This window comes from Oncorhynchus nerka, linkage group LG22 (genome assembly GCF_034236695.1).
Source record: "Oncorhynchus nerka isolate Pitt River linkage group LG22, Oner_Uvic_2.0, whole genome shotgun sequence".
Lineage (NCBI taxonomy): Eukaryota > Metazoa > Chordata > Actinopteri > Salmoniformes > Salmonidae > Oncorhynchus > Oncorhynchus nerka.
In genome coordinates, this window is record NC_088417.1 from 12938120 (window position 1) to 12959266 (window position 21147).

The following is a 21147-nucleotide window of genomic DNA, read 5'->3' on the forward strand; positions in this document are numbered from 1 at the left end:
GGACGTGCGTACCTTGTGACGTATGTAATGAGCCTACTGGGGAAATGCAGTATGAAGGGCCTGCTGAGCAAAGCCTAAGGAAAATTGAGGTATGCTCAGATGGGGCCTCAGGAGAAAATAGGTGCAGATATGGTAGGACACAAGTATGTGGTAGATGCAACTGCAACACTATGACACACTGTGCACTAGACATACGAACAGTGAATGGCCCCTGGAACCCCAGAGGGTGCATGGGACAGATGGGGAAGTATCTCAGACAAAGATTGTCTGGAGTGCCGAAGGCAGAGGGTTACAGAAGTTAAATTGACCAAAGGAGCCCTTTTGACCCCAGTGAGGATAGAAGCGCCTCTCTGGCCCACTCCAACGGCAACCCTGGGAATAGAACCAGGCCAACTGACCCAGAGATTCCAATTTAACTCCAGTTATGAGTATCTGAGAGCTAGGGACCTTGGAGAGGGACCTAGTGATGGATATGGGATAGACAGAGTCAACAAACAGACCTGGATGGAAACAGGACAAGGTGAATGGATCCTAGTATACCCTAGTGTAGCCTGGGATGGAGTGCTTCTGGAGTCCACAGGTTGGGACCAGATAGACAATTACCCCCTAGACAACAACCACAAGTCTAACAAACACCCTGGATTCATGAGAAGGTGCTGGTGGGAAGGTCAGTGCAGGCCAGTCAGAGAGTTACACTGGGGCAGAGCAATGGAAAAGCAGCACATTTTCACCTTTGTCACCCCTCTGAGTGGAGGAAAGGATGTTCCTCCCCATGATGGAGATGGCAGGAGGAGGTACAGACTTGGGCTAGGGTGGCAACTGTACATAGCTCAGGACCCGGTGTTCAAGACAGAAGGAGTCTACTCTTGCCACAAGTACATATATACAGACAGTGCTGCTGGAGAGGGAAAATATAAACAAAAGGCAGCACTCAAAAGAGAACACAGCCCCCCCAAGAGATCATTCCTGGCCAGGATGAAATTGGTATTTGGATCAGACCCTGGAGAGGGCCCATCCAAACCCAGAAACCCAATAGTTAAAAAATAAGAATAAACTAAAGGATGCTCTCCCTCTTATATTTCACAGGAAATATGAAGTTGGGGGAGTACAGAACCAAGGATTAGGATTTTATTTGGGTTTAAAATACGATCCAGAAGATCTAGAAATAGGAAAAGTAGTATACCTAGAGCAACAAGAATGCGAAAGGGAATCATTCACAAAAAGATGGGGCATACCTGTACAATGTGACACTGCAAATGATACCAAATGCCCAGGATTCCCCACAGTAAAGCTAAAAAGCAAAACTAACCACACTGGTTGGAACAATAGTCTAGAAGAAAATAGCAACCAAACAATACTATGGAAAGACGTTGAGGGTACCATGCTATCAGGATGGATAGTTAACCTAACCGCCGGACCAGTATTAGAGTACCATGCTATCAGGCTGGATAGTTAACCTAACCTCCGGACCAGTATTAGGGTACCATGCTATCAGGCTGGATAGTTAACCTAACCGCCGGACCAGTATTAGGGTACCATGCTATCAGGCTGGATAGTTAACCTAACCGCCGGACCAGTATTAGGGTACCATGCTATCAGGCTGGATAGTTAACCTAACCGCCGGACCAGTATTAGGGTACCATGCTATCAGGCTGGATAGTTAACCTAACCGCCGGACCAGTATTAGGGTACCATGCTATCAGGCTGGATAGTTAACCTAACCTCCGGACCAGTATTAGGGTACCATGCTATCAGGCTGGATAGTTAACCTAACCGCCGGACCAGTATTAGGGTACCATGCTATCAGGCTGGATAGTTAACCTAACCGCCGGACCAGTATTAGGGTACCATGCTATCAGGCTGGATAGTTAACCTAACCGCCGGACCAGTATTAGGGTACCATGCTATCAGGCTGGATAGTTAACCTAACCGCCGGAACAGTATTAGGGTACCATGCTATCAGGCTGGATAGTTAACCTAACCGCCTGACCAGTATTAGGGTACCATGCTATCAGGCTGGATAGTTAACCTAACCGCCGGACCAGTATTAGGGTACCATGCTATCAGGATGGATAGTTAACCTAACCGCCGGACCAGTATTAGGGTACCATGCTATCAGGCTGGATAGTTAACCTAACCGCCGGACCAGTATTAGGGTACCATGCTATCAGGATGGATAGTTAACCTAACCGCCGGACCAGTATTAGGGTACCATGCTATCAGGATGGATAGTTAACCTAACCTCCGGACCAGTATTAGGGTACCATGCTATCAGGCTGGATAGTTAACCTAACCGCCGGACCAGTATTAGGGTACCATGCTATCAGGCTGGATAGTTAACCTAACCTCCGGACCAGTATTAGGGTACCATGCTATCAGGATGGATAGTTAACCTAACCTCCGGACCAGTATTAGGGTACCATGCTATCAGGCTGGATAGTTAACCTAACCGCCGGACCAGTATTAGGGTACCATGCTATCAGGCTGGATAGTTAACCTAACCGCCGGACCAGTATTAGGGTACCATGCTATCAGGCTGGATAGTTAACCTAACCGCCGGACCAGTATTAAGGTACCGTGCTATCAGGCTGGATAGTTAACCTAACCTCCAGACCAGTATTAGGGTACCATGCTATCAGGCTGGATAGTTAACCTAACCTCCGGACCAGTATTAGGGTACCATGCTATCAGGCTGGATAGTTAACCTAACCTCCGGACCAGTATTAGGGTACCATGCTATCAGGCTGGATAGTTAACCTAACCTCCGAACCAGTATTAGGCTACCATGCTATCAGGCTGGATAGTTAACCTAACCGCCGGACCAGTATTAGGGTACCATGCTATCAGGCTGGATAGTTAACCTAACCTCCGGACCAGTATTAGAGTACCATGCTATCAGGCTGGATAGTTAACCTAACCTCCGGACCAGTATTAGAGTACCATGCTATCAGGCTGGATAGTTAACCTAACCTCCGGACCAGTATTAGGCTACCATGCTATCAGGCTGGATAGTTAACCTAACCGCCGGACCAGTATTAGTAACCCAGACATGTAGAAACAGGGCATATACCCATCTATCCAATCCTATAAAGGAGGACAATGGGAAGGAGACCTAAATAATGGAAGAAACATCACCAAGATAAAGTTCATCTATGAACAAAGCACAGATAGTGAGTCTTGGGAGGACGTGGTTTGTCACAATCCCAGTGTTGTTTTAAACACCACGACCTGGCCTACCACAGTAAGCAGCAACTGCACTCCTGTAACTACTGCCATAACAAGCAACCCAGTAAACAGAACTGCAGCTCCCCTACCTTCTAGAGTAGGCAGCGAAACTCAAAGATATCCTATGCCATGACTTCCAACGTAACTGCAGCTCCCCTACCTTCTAGAGTAGGCAGCTAAACTCAAAGATATCCTCTGCCATGACTTCCAACGTAACTGCAGCTCCCCTACCTTCTAGAGTAGGCAGCGAAACTCAAAGATATCCTCTGCCATGACTTCCAACGTAACTGACCATGACACCTCGGCTGAGGCATGCAGTCCCTCCACTGACCAGGTATGGGAAAACATCTGTTGTTAAATATTAGTTCTCGTAGTTTTTTGTAAAATAGCATGGGAAAATAGGCATAATAATGGCTTAGTAACTTGGGTTGCCCTATTTATCAATTCATTAGTGGCCGTTGCTAAACTAGGGTTAACGATGGGACAAAGAATAATGTTGTCCGTTGTACCAATAATACTAATACAGAGAATGTACACAATATTAGGAAAATATTATTTGTTCTGTCTATGCTTAGAAGCCTTAGCTGCAGCTATGACTGTAGTAAGTAAAATAGGTGCAATAGAGAAGAATGGAACAGATGGTAAAATGGAACCTATGTGTGCTGCCATAATTGGAATATACTATGTGGCGCGGATCATTGAAGCAGGGATAGTTGACATGCTATGTGTCCAAATAGTCAAATTAATGAGAAAACTAAAACCAAAAGATCAGCTGAACACAGCCTTAAAGGCCGTCCCACTGGTCCTCTGGGCAACTGTCCTATTGATTCTAAGTTGCGGAGAAGAATCCGGCTGGCACACAAACATGCTAAAAATAGTCTGGGGACTCTGTTTACCCATTTTCTTTTCCCCCACCCCCAGCAGGAACCGGAGGAACACTTCCAGCCTGGGCTTGGGGTAAGAACAGCAACAGTTGTAGTGCCTCCACCGATAGAAGGAGTGAAAGGAGAGGCAGGTAGAGTGATGGAGGTACTGGAGGGGCATAGATGGTGGGTAGATAAGTGGAGACAGATTGTGTGACGGCATACACCAATTGTGGTGGCTGTGGACTATTAGAACCCATACCCCTGGGAACAAAGTCCACTAATGGGGTAGTATTAGGAGGCACAATATATCTGTGTCATAAATGTTTCCAACCAGGGGTAGCGTATCGTACTGAACAAGACTGGTGTCAGGAAGAACCACCCTCTGCCTCAAGTGACACCTCTGAATGGGAACAGCTGTTAGACTCATTGCTGATAGAATAAGGGCACTGTCATAAACGGATGCCCATATATAAACTGTTGTTAATGTGTGGTAAATCAGCTGTGTGTCCTCCAAGTTTGTAGAGGGGAGGACACTCACGTGACCTCGAGTGATGGATAAAAATGTATATATAGAGAAACTGCCGATACTTCGGCGCTGACTTTTTGAATTCTGAATTCATAAGACAACCATTTGACTTTAAAAGGCATTGGTGCCTAAAACTCAAATTACAAAGATTCTAACTTGCTGGATCTGAGAAGGGACTCTGGGTTATACCGTTTAACTATTGAACAGCTGTTCTGTCGCCTACTGACCAGGTCCGTGTATACTGATTGCAATTATATCCAGAGAAACTCTCAGCAACTTCACCTCTCGATTGAGCTCAGTACCTCGGCCTCGTTGCGCGCCACAGACGCTGCGGTAGTTCAACGGGACTGAGAGTCACTCTAGTCCTTTAGTTGATCCCCTGCTTATACCTATGGTTATCTGAATTGACCCTGTCGCCTACTGACCAGGTGCGTGTATACTGATGCAATTAAATCCAGAGAAAGTCTCAGAAAAAGACCTCTCTACACGGACAACGTATCGATAAAGAAAGAGGTAGGGCTACGCGAGCGGTCCTGGTTATACCGAGATAACCTGAAGTATCTATAGTGCCCTGTCCAATCCAGGGAACGGAACGCTAACCACCTCTAGCACCCCGCTGCCGGCCAAGGGGCGGGGCTGAAGGTTTCATATCGCGACAATGTTACCAAAACAGATATATAAAACTAGGATGTTACCAATACAGATATATGAAACTAGGATGTTACCAATAGAGATATATAAAACTAGGATGTTACCAATACAGATATATGAAACTAGGATGTTACCAATACAGATATATAAAACTAGGATGTTACCAATACAGATATATAAAACTAGGATGTTACTAATACAGATGCCTTCGGACTTGTCTGACAGAGTAATGCTCTTTACACCTACTGTACTGTCACTAACAGACACTCTTTACACCTACTGTACCTACTGTACTGTCACTAACAGACACTCTTTACACCTACTGTACCTACTGTACTGTCACTAACAGACACTCTTTACACCTACTGTACCTACTGTACTGTCACTAACAGACACTCTTTACACCTACTGTACCTACTGTACTGTTACTAACAGACACTCTTTACACCTACTGTACCTACTGTACTGTCACTAACGCACTCCATTTACAGATGCCCTTTCCCAGGGTTATGTTCATTGTGGGAAAACGTTTCAAAATGTTTTGCAACAGAAAATGAAAATATACTATTCTTATTGGAGAAGTCAAGGTTGTCTCTCCCTGTCAGTCTGTTTCTTCCGTTTGATGCCTAATGAACACGAGCCAGGGTATAAAGGCACTCATATCCCCGACTCAGACATCTCTCTGACCTCTGAGGTTTGTCTTAGAACAACTTACCTCAACCAGCATGTACAGGGAGAGCATGGTCACAGAGAAGTTGTACACTTGTAAGACCCCCTTGAGTGAGTATGCTGGCCTGTTCCTCATGTATTTTGATCCCAGGTATACTGTGAGGAGGTAAAGGATGGTGAGGGAGAGGGTGGGGAGATATGAGTCCAACAGGAGCCATCCTCGTACCCTGGAGTCTAAGTGGAGGGGGGAGAACACAGTGAACAATCAGTGTTGGGATCATCATGCCATTTCATTATTCAAGCCATTACTGTTCAACCTGTCATAAGCAATAAGATCTAACATTGCAATTTTGCACGCCCAATTTTTCAGTTTTTGATTTGTTAAAAAAGTTTTAAATATCCAATAAATGTCGTTCCACTTCATGATTGTGTCCCACTTGTTGTTGATTCTTCACAAAAAAAATACAGTTTTAAATCTTTATGTTTGAAGCCTGAAATGTGGTAAAAGGTCGCAAAGTTCAAGGGGGCCGAATACTTTCGCAAGGCACTGTAACTGTTGACAAATTATAATGGAGTAGAAGGCTATGACAGTGCTTGACAGGAAGGAATCCCAACGTTTATTCTCTAAAACTCCATATAAAAGTAGTTCCCTAAGACATGACTTTCTATCACGACCTCAAGGCAACAATTCTATCATAACTTACCTTGGACCAGGTATGTGTGTATAGGTATTCACATAGTAGGCTTATATAAAAAACGTGTACTCCATAACTGGCTATTTAGTACTCTATCACAGAGGTATTACATAGGTTATTACACCTTAATAACACAGGTATATCCCTAAGTACTGTAAAATGTGTTAACAGTTCATTAACAAGGGGATATGGCAAAGCTGTGGGAATTTGTAGTATTCAGATGGGTCAGTCTGATTACACACACCGACGTGTACCTAGACCGCTACCCTCCTGCGTGAGGTGAGCTTTGAAGGACTGCTACTCTGTCGTCTGAGCAGACATATTTGTAGTTTTGACAACCACATTTGTAGTTTTAACAACCATTGCAGTCTTCAATTGGAAAATACATACCTCTGTCTTCAAACAGGAAGTAAAAAAGCGCGTTTAACCGCTCGTCCAAACTTTGTAAATGGTTCTGAAAGTTAAAAAAAAAAGAGAAGAGAAGTCACTTGCAATAAATGTGTCTGTGTGTCACCGTATGTCCATTTGTATGGCATTTATCAAAATAATGTACATCACATTATAGAGCCTTTTAATCACCTTATAGAGCTCATTTATCACATTATAGAGCCCATTTATCACATTATAGAGCCCATTTATCACATTATAGAGCCCATTTATCACATTATAGAGCCCATTTATCACATTATAGAGCTCATTGATCACATTATAGAGCTCATTTATCACATTATAGAGCCCATTTATCACATTATAGAGCCCATTTATCACATTATAGAGCTCATTGATCACATTATAGAGCTCATTTATCCCATTATAGAGCCCATTTATCACATTATAGAGCCCATTTATCACATTATAGAGCCCATTTATCACATTATAGAGCCCATTTATCACATTATAGAGCCCATTTATCACATTATAGAGCTCATTGATCACATTATAGAGCTCATTTATCCCATTATAGAGCTCATTTATCACATTATAGAGCTCATTTATCACATTATAGAGCCCATTTATCACATTATAGAGCCCATTTATCACATTATAGAGCCCATTTATCACATTATAGAGCCCATTTATCACATTATAGAGCCCATTTATCACATTATAGAGCTCATTGATCACATTATAGAGCTCATTTATCACATTATAGAGCCCATTTATCACATTATAGAGCCCATTTATCACATTATAGAGCCCATTTATCACATTATAGAGCTCATTGATCACATTATAGAGCTCATTTATCCCATTATAGAGCCCATTTATCACATTATAGAGCCCATTTATCACATTATAGAGCCCATTTATCACATTATAGAGCCCATTTATCACATTATAGAGCCCATTTATCACATTATAGAGCTCATTGATCACATTATAGAGCTCATTTATCCCATTATAGAGCTCATTTATCACATTATAGAGCTCATTTATCACATTATAGAGCCCATTTATCACATTATAGAGCCCATTTATCACATTATAGAGCTCATTTATCACATTATAGAGCCCATTTATCACATTATAGAGCCCATTTAACAAAATAATATACATCACATTATAGAGCCCATGTATCACATTATAGAGCCCATTTATCACATTATAGAGCTCATTTATCACATTATAGAGCTCATTTATCACATTATAGAGCCTTTTAATCACATTATAGAGCCCATTTATCACATTATAGAGCTCATTTATCACATTATAGAGCTCATTTATCACATTATAGAGCCTTTTAATCACATTATAGAGCCCATTTATCACATTATAGAGCCCATTTATCACATTATAGAGCCCATTATCACATTATAGAGTATAATTTATCACATTATAGAGCCCATTTATCACATTATAGAGCCACTTTTCATGTAAACAGTTGGATTTTAGATGCAGTGAATTACAAATAAAACAAGGTCCTCAAATGCATAAAAGCACTTAATAAATCCGATCTATTATTAAGCAATTGCCAAAATTTGGGAGGCAGGTAGCCTTGCGGTTAAGCGTGTTAAGAGCATTGGGCCAGTAACCAAAAGGTCGCTGGTTTGAATCCCAGAGCAGTGGGGTAATAATTTGTTGATGTGTGCTTGAGCATGGCACTTAATCCTAATTGCTCCTGTAAGTCACTCTGAATAATAGTGTCTGCTAAATGTAAAATTGACTATTTCTTACAAACATCATTGTCTCTGGCTAAATGCCTTTGCTGCAAGGTGGTAAGCAAGGTGTTGGAAGTGGCTTATGTTCATATTGTATATGTTGGTCAGCCAACACAATATTTGTAGAGTCACAGTAACCGGTATCCTATACATAATGTCAGGGAGTGGTGTGTTGCTCTTTGCTCCCTATCTCTATCTCTATCTCTCTGTCTTTCTCTCTCTCTTTCTCTCTCGTTCTCTCTCCGTCTCTCTCTCTCTATCACTGGGACACTGGAGAAAAGGTCACTAGGGGAAATGCCTCTCCTCTATTTGTCCCCCATTTCCAAGAGCTTTACGGTTTATTGATCCAGGCCACTGCGTTCTGCAGTAACAAATGTCGGAAGGGCGACCTGGGGGGAACAAGCGGTAGGGGCCATATTGACATTTCAGTCTACCTCCACCTTCTTTAGGAGATGGGCCGACACAGACCAAAGCTGATACGCTATGGGGTGTTGGGTTTCTGACGCAGAGGAGACAAACACAATTTGTGACCTGTCCTCAGCTCTTTGGTGCCACCATATCGGAATGTCCTGTCCTGTACATGTCCAGGGGCACTTAGTGTCCCTTATCTCATTAAACTGACCTGAGAGTTTAAACTATCCCTTAGGTCTATGGGCCAACAGAGAGACATACAGGACTGGCTACTTAGTTAGAGAGCCAGCAATGACAGCCAGCACATGCAAATCTTGGAAATCTTGTTTTTATTTACTATGGATAACCATCTTTCATATTGTTGATAAGCTATGTCACAGTTCCGCAAGCACTTTTGAGCATTATGGGGGGAAAAAAATCATCTGTTTTATTCAAATACAGATGTAGGATTTTAATTTGATCACCCTGTTGCGGGGAATGTCAAACTTGTAGTGTTGTAGGTTAAAAAGGCTTCGGTAGTTTGTAATTTGCTCTTTGAAATTACAGACTTGATTTGCCCCAATGAAAAATGTTCATTAATTATAATCCACATAATAATTCATTTCCTGCTGCTGCAGGATTATTTTCCTGTTGTATCAAACTTGCTCAAATTAAGATCCTACCCTACATCTGTAATATATCAATGAGAAATGTAATCTCAGCACCCAGAACCAAATCAGCTGAGTAGTCTCGAAAGACTGTAAGAAAAGTAACTTTCATACATTTTGGTACCCATGCATGTCATACTATGTTGCCCTCAAAGAACTAGCTTGTTGTGTAGTAGGTGTAGTTATAAAACCTATCCTCTGTTGTTTTCCAATCATTTACTTTGTCACCTGGCTGTCTTTAGTCTACTCTTTGTCTTTCTTTTACCTGGCTTCAAACAGATACTCAGTTATAACTACTAACTTTTGGTTCAGATTGTCAGTATCCCTCCCTACACTAAGTACAGTATCCCTCCCTACACTAAGTACAGTATTCCTCCCTACACTAAGTACAGTATCCCTCCCTACACTAAGTACAGTATTCCTCCCTACACTAAGTACAGTATTCCTCCCTACACTAAGTACAGTATTCCTCCCTACACTAAGTACAGTATTCCTCCCTACACTAAGTACAGTATTCCTCCCTACACTAAGTACAGTATTCCTCCCTACACTAAGTACAGTATTCCTCCCTACACTAAGTACAGTATTCCTCCCTACACTAAGTACCATATCCCTCCCTACACTAAGTACAGTATTCCTCCCTACACTAAGTACCATATTCCTCCCTACACTAAGTACAGTATTCCTCCCTACACTAAGTACAGTATTCCTCCCTACACTAAGTACAGTATTCCTCCCTACACTAAGTACAGTATTCCTCCCTACACTAAGTACAGTATTCCTCCCTACACTAAGTACAGTATTCCTCCCTACACTAAGTACCATATCCCTCCCTACACTAAGTACAGTATTCCTCCCTACACTAAGTACAGTATTCCTCCCTACACTAAGTACAGTATCCCTCCTAAGTACAGTACACACTAAGTACAGTATTCCTCCCTACACTAAGTACAGTATTCCTCCCTACACTAAGTACAGTATTCCTCCCTACACTAAGTACAGTATCCCTCCCACTACACTAACTAAGTACAGTATTCCTCCCTACACTAAGTACAGTATTCCTCCCTACACTAAGTACAGTATCCTCCCTACACTAAGTACAGTATTCCTCCCTACACTAAGTACAGTATTCCTCCTACACTAAGTACAGTATTCCTCCCTACACTAAGTACAGTATTCCTCCCTACACTAAGTATTTCCTCCTACACTAAGTACCATATCCCTCCTACACTAAGTACAGTATTCCTCCTACACTAAGTACAGTATTCCTCCCTACACTAAGTACAGTATCCCTCCCTACACTAAGTACAGTATTCCTCCCTACACTAAGTACAGTATTCCTCCCTACACTAAGTACAGTATTCCTCCCTACACTAAGTACAGTATCCTCCCTACACTAAGTACAGTATTCCTCCTACACTAAGTACAGTATTCCTCCCTACACTAAGTACAGTATTCCTCCTACACTACCTCCCTACACTAAGTACAGTATTCCTCCCTACACTAAGTACAGTATTCCTCCCTACACTAAGTACAGTATTCCTCCCTACACTAAGTACAGTATTCCTCCCTACACTAAGTACAGTATTCCTCCCTACACTAAGTACAGTATTCCTCCCTACACTAAGTACAGTATCCTCCCTACACTAAGTACAGTATTCCTCCTACACTAAGTACAGTATTCCTCCCTACACTAAGTACAGTATTCCTCCCTACACTAAGTACAGTATTCCTCCTACACTAAGTACAGTATCCTCCCTACACTAAGTACAGTATTCCTCCCTACACTAAGTACAGTATTCCTCCTACACTAAGTACAGTATTCACCTACACTAAGTACAGTATTCCTCCTACACTAAGTACAGTATTCCTCCTACACTAAGTACAGTATCCTCCCTACACTAAGTACAGTATTCCTCCCTACACTAAGTACAGTATTCCTCCCTACACTAAGTACAGTATTCCTCCCTACACTAAGTACAGTATTCCTCCTACACTAAGTACAGTATTCCTCCCTACACTAAGTACAGTATTCCTCCCTACACTAAGTACAGTATTCCTCCCACTACACTAAGTACAGTATTCCTCCTACACTAAGTACAGTATTCCTCCCTACACTAAGTACAGTATTCCTCCCTACACTAAGTACAGTATTCCTCCTACACTAAGTACAGTATTCCTCCCTACACTAAGTACAGTATTCCTCCCTACACTAAGTACAGTATTCCTCCCTACACTAAGTACAGTATTCCTCCCTACACTAAGTACAGTATTCCTCCCTACACTAAGTACAGTATTCCTCCCTACACTAAGTACAGTATTCCTCCCTACACTAAGTACAGTATTCCTCCTACACTAAGTACAGTATTCCTCCCTACACTAAGTACAGTATTCCCTCCTCCCTACACTAAGTACAGTATTCCTCCCTACACTAAGTACAGTATTCCTCCCTACACTAAGTACAGTATTCCTCCCTACACTAAGTACAGTATCCTCCCTACACTAAGTACAGTATTCCTCCCTACACTAAGTACAGTATTCCTCCCTACACTAAGTACAGTATTCCTCCCTACACTAAGTACAGTATTCCTCCCTAAGTACACTAAGTACAGTATTCCTCCCTACACTAAGTACAGTATTCCTCCCTACACTAAGTACAGTATTCCTCCTACACTAAGTACAGTATCCTCCCTACACTAAGTACAGTATTCCTCCCTACACTAAGTACAGTATTCCTCCCTACACTAAGTACACTAAGTATATCCTCCCTACACTAAGTACAGTATTCCTCCCTACACTAAGTACAGTATTCCTCCCTACACTAAGTACAGTATTCCTCCTACACTAAGTACAGTATTCCTCCCTACACTAAGTACAGTATTCCTCCCTACACTAAGTACAGTATTCCTCCCTACACTAAGTACAGTATTCCTCCCTACACTAAGTACAGTATTCCTCCCCTACACTAAGTACAGTATTCCTCCCTAAGTACAGTATTCACTAAGTACAGTATTCCTCCCTACACTAAGTACAGTATTCCTCCCTACACTAAGTACAGTATCCTCCCTACACTAAGTACAGTATTCCTCCCACTAAGTACACTCCTACACTATTCAGTATTCCTCCCTACACTAAGTACAGTATTCCTCCCTACACTAAGTACAGTATTCCTCCCTACACTAAGTACAGTATTCCTCCCTACACTAAGTACAGTATTCCTCCCTACACTAAGTACAGTATTCCTCCCTACACTAAGTACAGTATTCCTCCCTACACTAAGTACAGTATTCCTCCCTACACTAAGTACAGTATTCCTCCCTACACTAAGTACAGTATTCCTCCCTACACTAAGTACAGTATTCCTCCCTACACTAAGTACAGTATTCCTCCCTACACTAAGTACAGTATTCCTCCCTACACTAAGTACAGTATTCCTCCCTACACTAAGTACAGTATTCCTCCCTACACTAAGTACAGTATTCCTCCCTACACTAAGTACAGTATTCCTCCCTACACTAAGTACAGTATTCCTCCCTACACTAAGTACAGTATTCCTCCCTACACTAAGTACAGTATTCCTCCCTACACTAAGTACAGTATTCCTCCCTACACTAAGTACAGTATTCCTCCCTACACTAAGTACAGTATTCCTCCCTACACTAAGTACACTAGTATTCCTCCTACACTAAGTACAGTATTCCTCCCTACACTAAGTACAGTATTCCTCCCTACACTAAGTACAGTATTCCTCCCTACACTAAGTACAGTATTCCTCCCTACAGTATTCCTAAGTACAGTATTCCTCCTACACTACAGTATTCCTCCTACACTAAGTACAGTATTCCTCCCTACACTAAGTACAGTATTCCTCCCTACACTAAGTACAGTATTCCTCCCTACACTAAGTACAGTATTCCTCCCTACACTAAGTACAGTATTCCTCCCTACACTAAGTACAGTATTCCTCCCACTACACTAAGTACAGTATTCCTCCCTACACTAAGTACAGTATTCCTCCCTACACTAAGTACAGTATTCCTCCCTACACTAAGTACAGTATTCCTCCCTACACTAAGTACAGTATTCCTCCCTACACTAAGTACAGTATTCCTCCTACACTAAGTACAGTATTCCTCCCTACACTAAGTACAGTATTCCTCCCTACACTAAGTACAGTATTCCTCCCTACACTAAGTACAGTATTCCTCCCTACACTAAGTACAGTATAAGTACCCTCCCTACACTAAGTACAGTATTCCTCCCTACACTAAGTACCCTCCCTACACTAAGTACAGTATTCCTCCTACACTAAGTACAGTATTCTCCCTAACTAGTACAGTATTCCTCCCTACACTAAGTACAGTATTCCTCCCTACACTAAGTACAGTATTCCTCCTACACTAAGTACAGTATTCCTCCCTACACTAAGTACAGTATTCCTCCCTACACTAAGTACAGTATTCCTCCCTACACTAAGTACAGTATTCCTCCCTACACTAAGTACAGTATTCCTCCCTACACTAAGTACAGTATTCCTCCCTACACTAAGTACAGTATTCCTCCCTACACTAAGTACAGTATTCCTCCCTACACTAAGTACAGTATTCCTCCCTACACTAAGTACAGTATCCCTCCCTACACTAAGTACAGTATTCCTCCCTACACTAAGTAAGTACAGTATATCCTCCCTACACTAAGTACAGTATTCCTCCCTACACTAAGTACAGTATTCCTCCTACACTAAGTACAGTATTCCTCCCTACACTAAGTACAGTATTCCTCCTACACTAAGTACAGTATTCCTCCCTACACTAAGTACAGTATTCCTCCCTACACTAAGTACAGTATTCCTCCCTACACTAAGTACAGTATTCCTCCCTACACTAAGTACAGTATTCCTCCCTACACTAAGTACACTAAGTACAGTATCCTCCCTACACTAAGTACAGTATTCCTCCCTACACTAAGTACAGTATTCCTCCCTACACTAAGTACAGTATTCCTCCCACTAAGTACCATATCCTCCCTACACTAAGTACAGTATTCCTCCTACACTAAGTACAGTATCCTCCCTACACTAAGTACAGTATTCCTCCCACTACACCTACACTAGTACAGTATTCCTACCTAAATTGCAGTACACTAAGTACAGTATTCCTCCCTACACTAAGTACAGTATTCCTCCCTACACTAAGTACAGTATTCCTCCCTACACTAAGTACAGTATTCCTCCCTACACTAAGTACAGTATTCCTCCCTACACTAAGTACAGTATCCTCCTACACTAAGTACAGTATTCCTCCTACACTAAGTACAGTATTCCTCCCTACACTAAGTACAGTATTCCTCCCTACACTAAGTACAGTATTCCTCCCTACACTAAGTACAGTATTCCTCCCTACACTAAGTACAGTATTCCTCCCTACACTAAGTACAGTATTCCTCCCTACACTAAGTACAGTATTCCTCCCTACACTAAGTACAGTATTCCTCCCTACACTAAGTACAGTATTCCTCCCTACACTAAGTACAGTATTCCTCCCTACACTAAGTACAGTATTCCTCCCTACACTAAGTACAGTATTCCTCCCTACACTAAGTACAGTATTCCTCCCTACACTAAGTACAGTATTCCTCCCTACACTAAGTACAGTATCCTCCCTACACTAAGTACAGTATTCCTCCCTACACTAAGTACAGTATTCCTCCCTACACTAAGTACAGTATTCCTCCCTACACTAAGTACAGTATTCCTCCCTACACTAAGTACAGTATTCCTCCCTACACTAAGTACAGTATTCCTCCCTACACTAAGTACAGTATTCCTCCCTACACTAAGTACAGTATTCCTCCCTACACTAAGTACAGTATTCCTCCCTACACTAAGTACAGTATTCCTCCCTACACTAAGTACAGTATTCCTCCTAAGTACTACACTAAGTACAGTATTCCTCCCTACACTAAGTACAGTATTCCTCCCTACACTAAGTACAGTATTCCTCCCTACACTAAGTACAGTATTCCTACACTAAGTACAGTATTCCTCCCTACACTAAGTACAGTATTCCTCCCTACACTAAGTACAGTATTCCTCCCTACACTAAGTACAGTATTCCTCCCTACACTAAGTACAGTATTCCTCCCTACACTAAGTACAGTATTCCTCCCTACACTAAGTACAGTATTCCTCCCTCACCCTACACTAAGTACAGTATTCCTCCCTACACTAAGTACAGTATTCCTCCCTACACTAAGTACAGTATTCCTCCCTACACTAAGTACAGTATTCCTCCCTACACTAAGTACAGTATTCCTCCCTACACTAAGTACAGTATTCCTCCCTACACTAAGTACAGTATTCCTCCCTACACTAAGTACAGTATTCCTCCCTACACTAAGTACAGTATTCCTCCCTACACTAAGTACAGTATTCCTCCTACACTAAGTACAGTATTCCTCCTACACTAAGTACAGTATTCCTCCCTACACTAAGTACAGTATTCCTCCCTACACTAAGTACAGTATTCCTCCCTACACTAAGTACAGTATTCCTCCCTACACTAAGTACAGTATTCCTCCCTACACTAAGTACAGTATTCCTCCCTACACTAAGTACAGTATCCCTCCCTACACTAAGTACAGTATTCCTCCCTACACTAAGTACAGTATTCCTCCCTACACTAAGTACAGTATTCCTCCCTACACTAAGTACAGTATCCCTCCCTACACTAAGTACAGTATTCCTCCCTACACTAAGTACAGTATTCCTCCCTACACTACTAAGTACAGTATTCCTCCCTACACTAAGTACAGTATTCCTCCCTACACTAAGTACAGTATTCCTCCCTACACTAAGTACAGTATTCCTCCCTACACTAAGTACAGTATTCCTCCCTACACTAAGTACAGTATTCCTCCCTACACTAAGTACAGTATTCCTCCCTACACTAAGTACAGTATTCCTCCCTACACTAAGTACAGTATTCCTCCCTACACTAAGTACAGTATTCCTCCCTCCTACACTAAGTACAGTATTCCTCCCTACACTAAGTACAGTATTCCTCCCTACACTAAGTACAGTATTCCTCCCTACACTAAGTACAGTATTCCTCCCTACACTAAGTACAGTATTCCTCCCTACACTAAGTACAGTATCCCTCCCTACACTAAGTACAGTATTCCTCCCACTACACTCCTACACTAAGTACAGTATTCCTCCTACACTAAGTACAGTATTCCTCCCTACACTAAGTACAGTATTCCTCCCTACACTAAGTACAGTATTCTCCTACCTCCCTACACTAAGTACAGTATTCCTCCCTACACTAAGTACAGTATTCCTCCCTACACTAAGTACAGTATTCCTCCCTACACTAAGTACAGTATTCCTCCCTACACTAAGTACAGTATTCCTCCCTACAGTATTCCTCCCACTAAGTACACTCCCTAACTAAGTACAGTATTCCTCCCTACACTAAGTACAGTATTCCTCCCTACACTAAGTACAGTATTCCTCCCACTAAGTACACTAAGTACACTAAGTATATTCTCCCTACACTAAGTACAGTATTCCTCCCTACACTAAGTACAGTATTCCTCCCTACACTAAGTACAGTATTCCTCCCTACACTAAGTACCATATCCCTCCCTACACTAAGTACAGTATTCCTCCCTACACTAAGTACAGTATTCCTCCCTACACTAAGTACAGTATTCCTCCCTACACTAAGTACAGTATCCTCCCTACACTAAGTACAGTATTCCTCCCTACACTAAGTACAGTATTCCTCCCTACACTAAGTACAGTATTCCTCCGTACACTAAGTACAGTATCCCTCCCTACACTAAGTACAGTATTCCTCCCTACACTAAGTACAGTATTCCTCCCTACACTAAGTACAGTATTCCTCCCTACACTAAGTACAGTATCCCTCCCTACACTAAGTACAGTATTCCTCCCTACACTAAGTACAGTATCCCTCCCTACACTAAGTACAGTATTCCTCCCTACACTAAGTACAGTATTCCTCCCTACACTAAGTACAGTATTCCTCCCTACACTAAGTACAGTATTCCTCCCTACACTAAGTACAGTATTCCTCCCTACACTAAGTACAGTATTCCTCCCTACACTAAGTACAGTATTCCTCCCTACACTAAGTACAGTATTCCTCCCTACACTAAGTACAGTATTCCTCCCTACACTAAGTACAGTATCCCTCCCTACACTAAGTACAGTATTCCTCCCTACACTAAGTACAGTATTCCTCCCTACACTAAGTACAGTATTCCTCCCTACACTAAGTACAGTATTCCTCCCTACACTAAGTACAGTATTCCTCCCTACACTAAGTACCATATCCCTCCCTACACTAAGTACCATATCCCTCCCTACACTAAGTAAAGTATTACTCTAAGATTTTCCCTATTGGCATTGACAAGGTTATCGTTAGCCCCATTTGTTAGTTCATATTTACAATCAAGAAATGAAATGGGGAAGGGTATTGGTAAAAACCTGGATTTGTGGTCAAACCAGAAGGGCCAGTTTAGGATTAACTGGGATTGGAGGAAAATGATTCATTTTTGTGTGGGGTTTATGTGCATCTTAATAGCCCAGAGCAGCTTTGTAATTCCTGATTTCCCAGCTCCTGGTTGACAGCATCTTTCAAGCAACTCTGACTCTTGTTAACAATCAAAGTTCAATAAATAATTCAGATGGATTTGGAAGTATTGTTGTGTTTGAACAGGGTTTGTTAACAGGTTACATTTCTCCAGCCCCATCCCTCAGCTTTTTACTGAAACAGTAGCGGGGAGCTTGTTTTTTTATTGTTTCAACTGCAGATTTCCTCTTTAAAGAACAGAATTGGTTCTTGCTGACACAAGCCTTCTACTAAAAGGGACCAACAAGCCAGACATTGCAAGGTATTGACGAAGTAAAAAAAGACAACGTCTCTATAAAAAAATAAAGGGTTGAATACTGTAGGTATTAAATGGTGCTGAGCGATTAGTGCTTTTTGAGGTCGGTTCGGTTTCGGTTCAATTATTTAAAAAATAATGACAGTTTCGATTTCGGTTATACATTTTTTAAATAAATGCACTATGCATTATCTGAGTTGAATGCTGTAACAACACAGAATAAAACAATTAATAAAAGTCCCATGAGGGTAGTGACTGTCCATTACTGCTTATCACTTATTAGACATAATTTATTACTTTATTTAATAAAATATTTCAGTTGTTGTGTATATTCATCATCTCATCTCCTATACCACTGCTGCCTATGCTGTCTGACAAAATCACTATTTTAGTAGTTCTTCATAGTAAATAAGGCATACTTTTATGACTGCTGAATACCAACTATCAGTCACTTAGATCATGTATTTTCAGGTAGAGATACCTTGCGATGCAACTGCTCTCTATCCCTCTTGATGGCTCATTCTTGTTTCTTTTATGTAGCAGGCTAAAAGAAACACAGACCAGATAAGTAGGCACACAATGGATTATGATCATTGTAGTTAATTACCACGTTTTCTGCAATAAACTATGTAGAATATTAGCCTGTTAGAAACTACAACTCCCTACAACATCGCAAAGTTCTTGCTTGATCTAGAGAAACTGTGCAATGAGTGCACAGAAAAAAAGAAAGACATGAGATTCAAATAATTTAACCTACATTGGTCAATTAGATGTTTAAAAACGAAAAATAACCGGGTTAATAGCGCAGCACTAGGTTTTATCATAGTGTGCACACTGCACATAGTAATACATGTATTATTCAAATGCATATGATCTATGCACCATGCAATAACATGCTACAATATAGGATAATATATATTTCTATGTTTAGCCTTCTGCAGTGAACAAAATCAATTCCGTAACAATTCAATAACTATTGAGTTTGCAATTTGCACTTTCCCATCGCCTCACCATCATCAGTTGCACATTCCTTGCTGTTACTTAACTTTCCCAAGTATAAAAACACTGATAGTGCCTCTAATTCAAGTCTGACACGAGACTTCCAATAATGCAATGAACATTCAGACAATCACACGAATCAGAGCTATTTCCCCAAGAGGTAGTCTATCTCCCTTCGATCGTGTTGTCACCTGTGTCAAACATCAGTTGACGCCCATACAAAATGCCGACAGTATAGCCGATATGTGTAGTGTGCTTACCATCTCTTTTTGCTGGATGTAGAAAGCCCTGTAATTTGTACCGCGAAGGTCAAATAGCGTTGAGATTGTGATGCACGTTACCCTGGAGAGAGAGAGAGGTGGGCTCGAGGAGACAGAATGTGCGCTGTCCAGGGTATCTCAGAATCTGCTTTTAGCTCGCTCTGGCATGCATCTACAAACCCCACGAATTATGGTATGTCATATATGCCGGTCTGTGCTCTGTGATGCCACCACAGACGTGCAGGGCAGAGGGGCGGTAGGGGGATGCTAAAATGATCGACAGGGACTGCGGCCAATCATGGCGCACGCCAGCGTGGGCGCGCTTCTAGCAGCGGTGGTGAGGCAATCGAACCATACCATGGACGCTGCCGGGGTTGAACATGACTGGATGGATGGGATGGGTGGGCCGGCATTGTCTGTTTAGATGATGATGCTACTAAATCGGGTAATCACGCGTGAGACTGAGAGAACCACTGGATGACACATGAACATAGGCTGTGGGTAGGGAAAATGCAACATTATTGACCCGATCAAGGCAGGACGCTTTACAGGGTAAACCTACAGCGCTCCTTATCTGCAATGGGATATGGCTTAAAGGGATGTATCTCCCTTCTAACGCAACTATTCCATTCACACACACACACACACACACACACACACACACACACACACACACACACACACACACACACACACACACACACACACACAGAGAGAGACACACACACACACACATAAATGAACTGAAACAGGTCTCTAAAGACCTAGGTTGTATGCAAACCCTTTGCCTTCTCTTTTTGTTTAAACCAGCAATTTCCTATGTGACCATTACAACACCTTGCACTCTTCAAGAGAACACCTGCCAACATGCTCTATGTCAACACCATTGCATAGTTAAATGACTTCATATGGGCTTCATTTGAATAGGCAAACTTCCACCTGTCACATACAAAATGTTCATTAACCAATGCATCCAGCTTCAAGCTGTGGTTGTTGATTTGACAACACTTTGCATAGTGCCAAGTGTTACCATAAACACATTCTCAATGGTGTCAGTCAGCACAGTTCCAGCTCCACAAGTCAATTACAGTGCTGTATAATATATTAGCCTAATATGATTGCT

At 41.8% G+C, this 21147-nt stretch overlaps 1 protein-coding gene across 1 annotated transcript in view; it reads right to left on the reverse strand.

Moving 5' to 3' along the window:
- Positions 1-20244, reverse strand: part of elovl2 (ELOVL fatty acid elongase 2) — a 30651-nt gene extending 10407 nt beyond the window's left edge. The window contains exons 1-3 of the mRNA XM_029626224.2: positions 20025-20244; positions 7023-7086; positions 5984-6171 (exon numbers count right to left, since the gene is read on the reverse strand). Coding sequence (XP_029482084.1) covers positions 5984-6171; positions 7023-7086; positions 20025-20027 — 255 coding nt within the window. The 5' untranslated portion in view covers positions 20028-20244. The remainder of the gene's footprint in view (positions 1-5983; positions 6172-7022; positions 7087-20024) is intronic.
- Between the last annotated feature and the right edge of the window lie 903 nt (positions 20245-21147).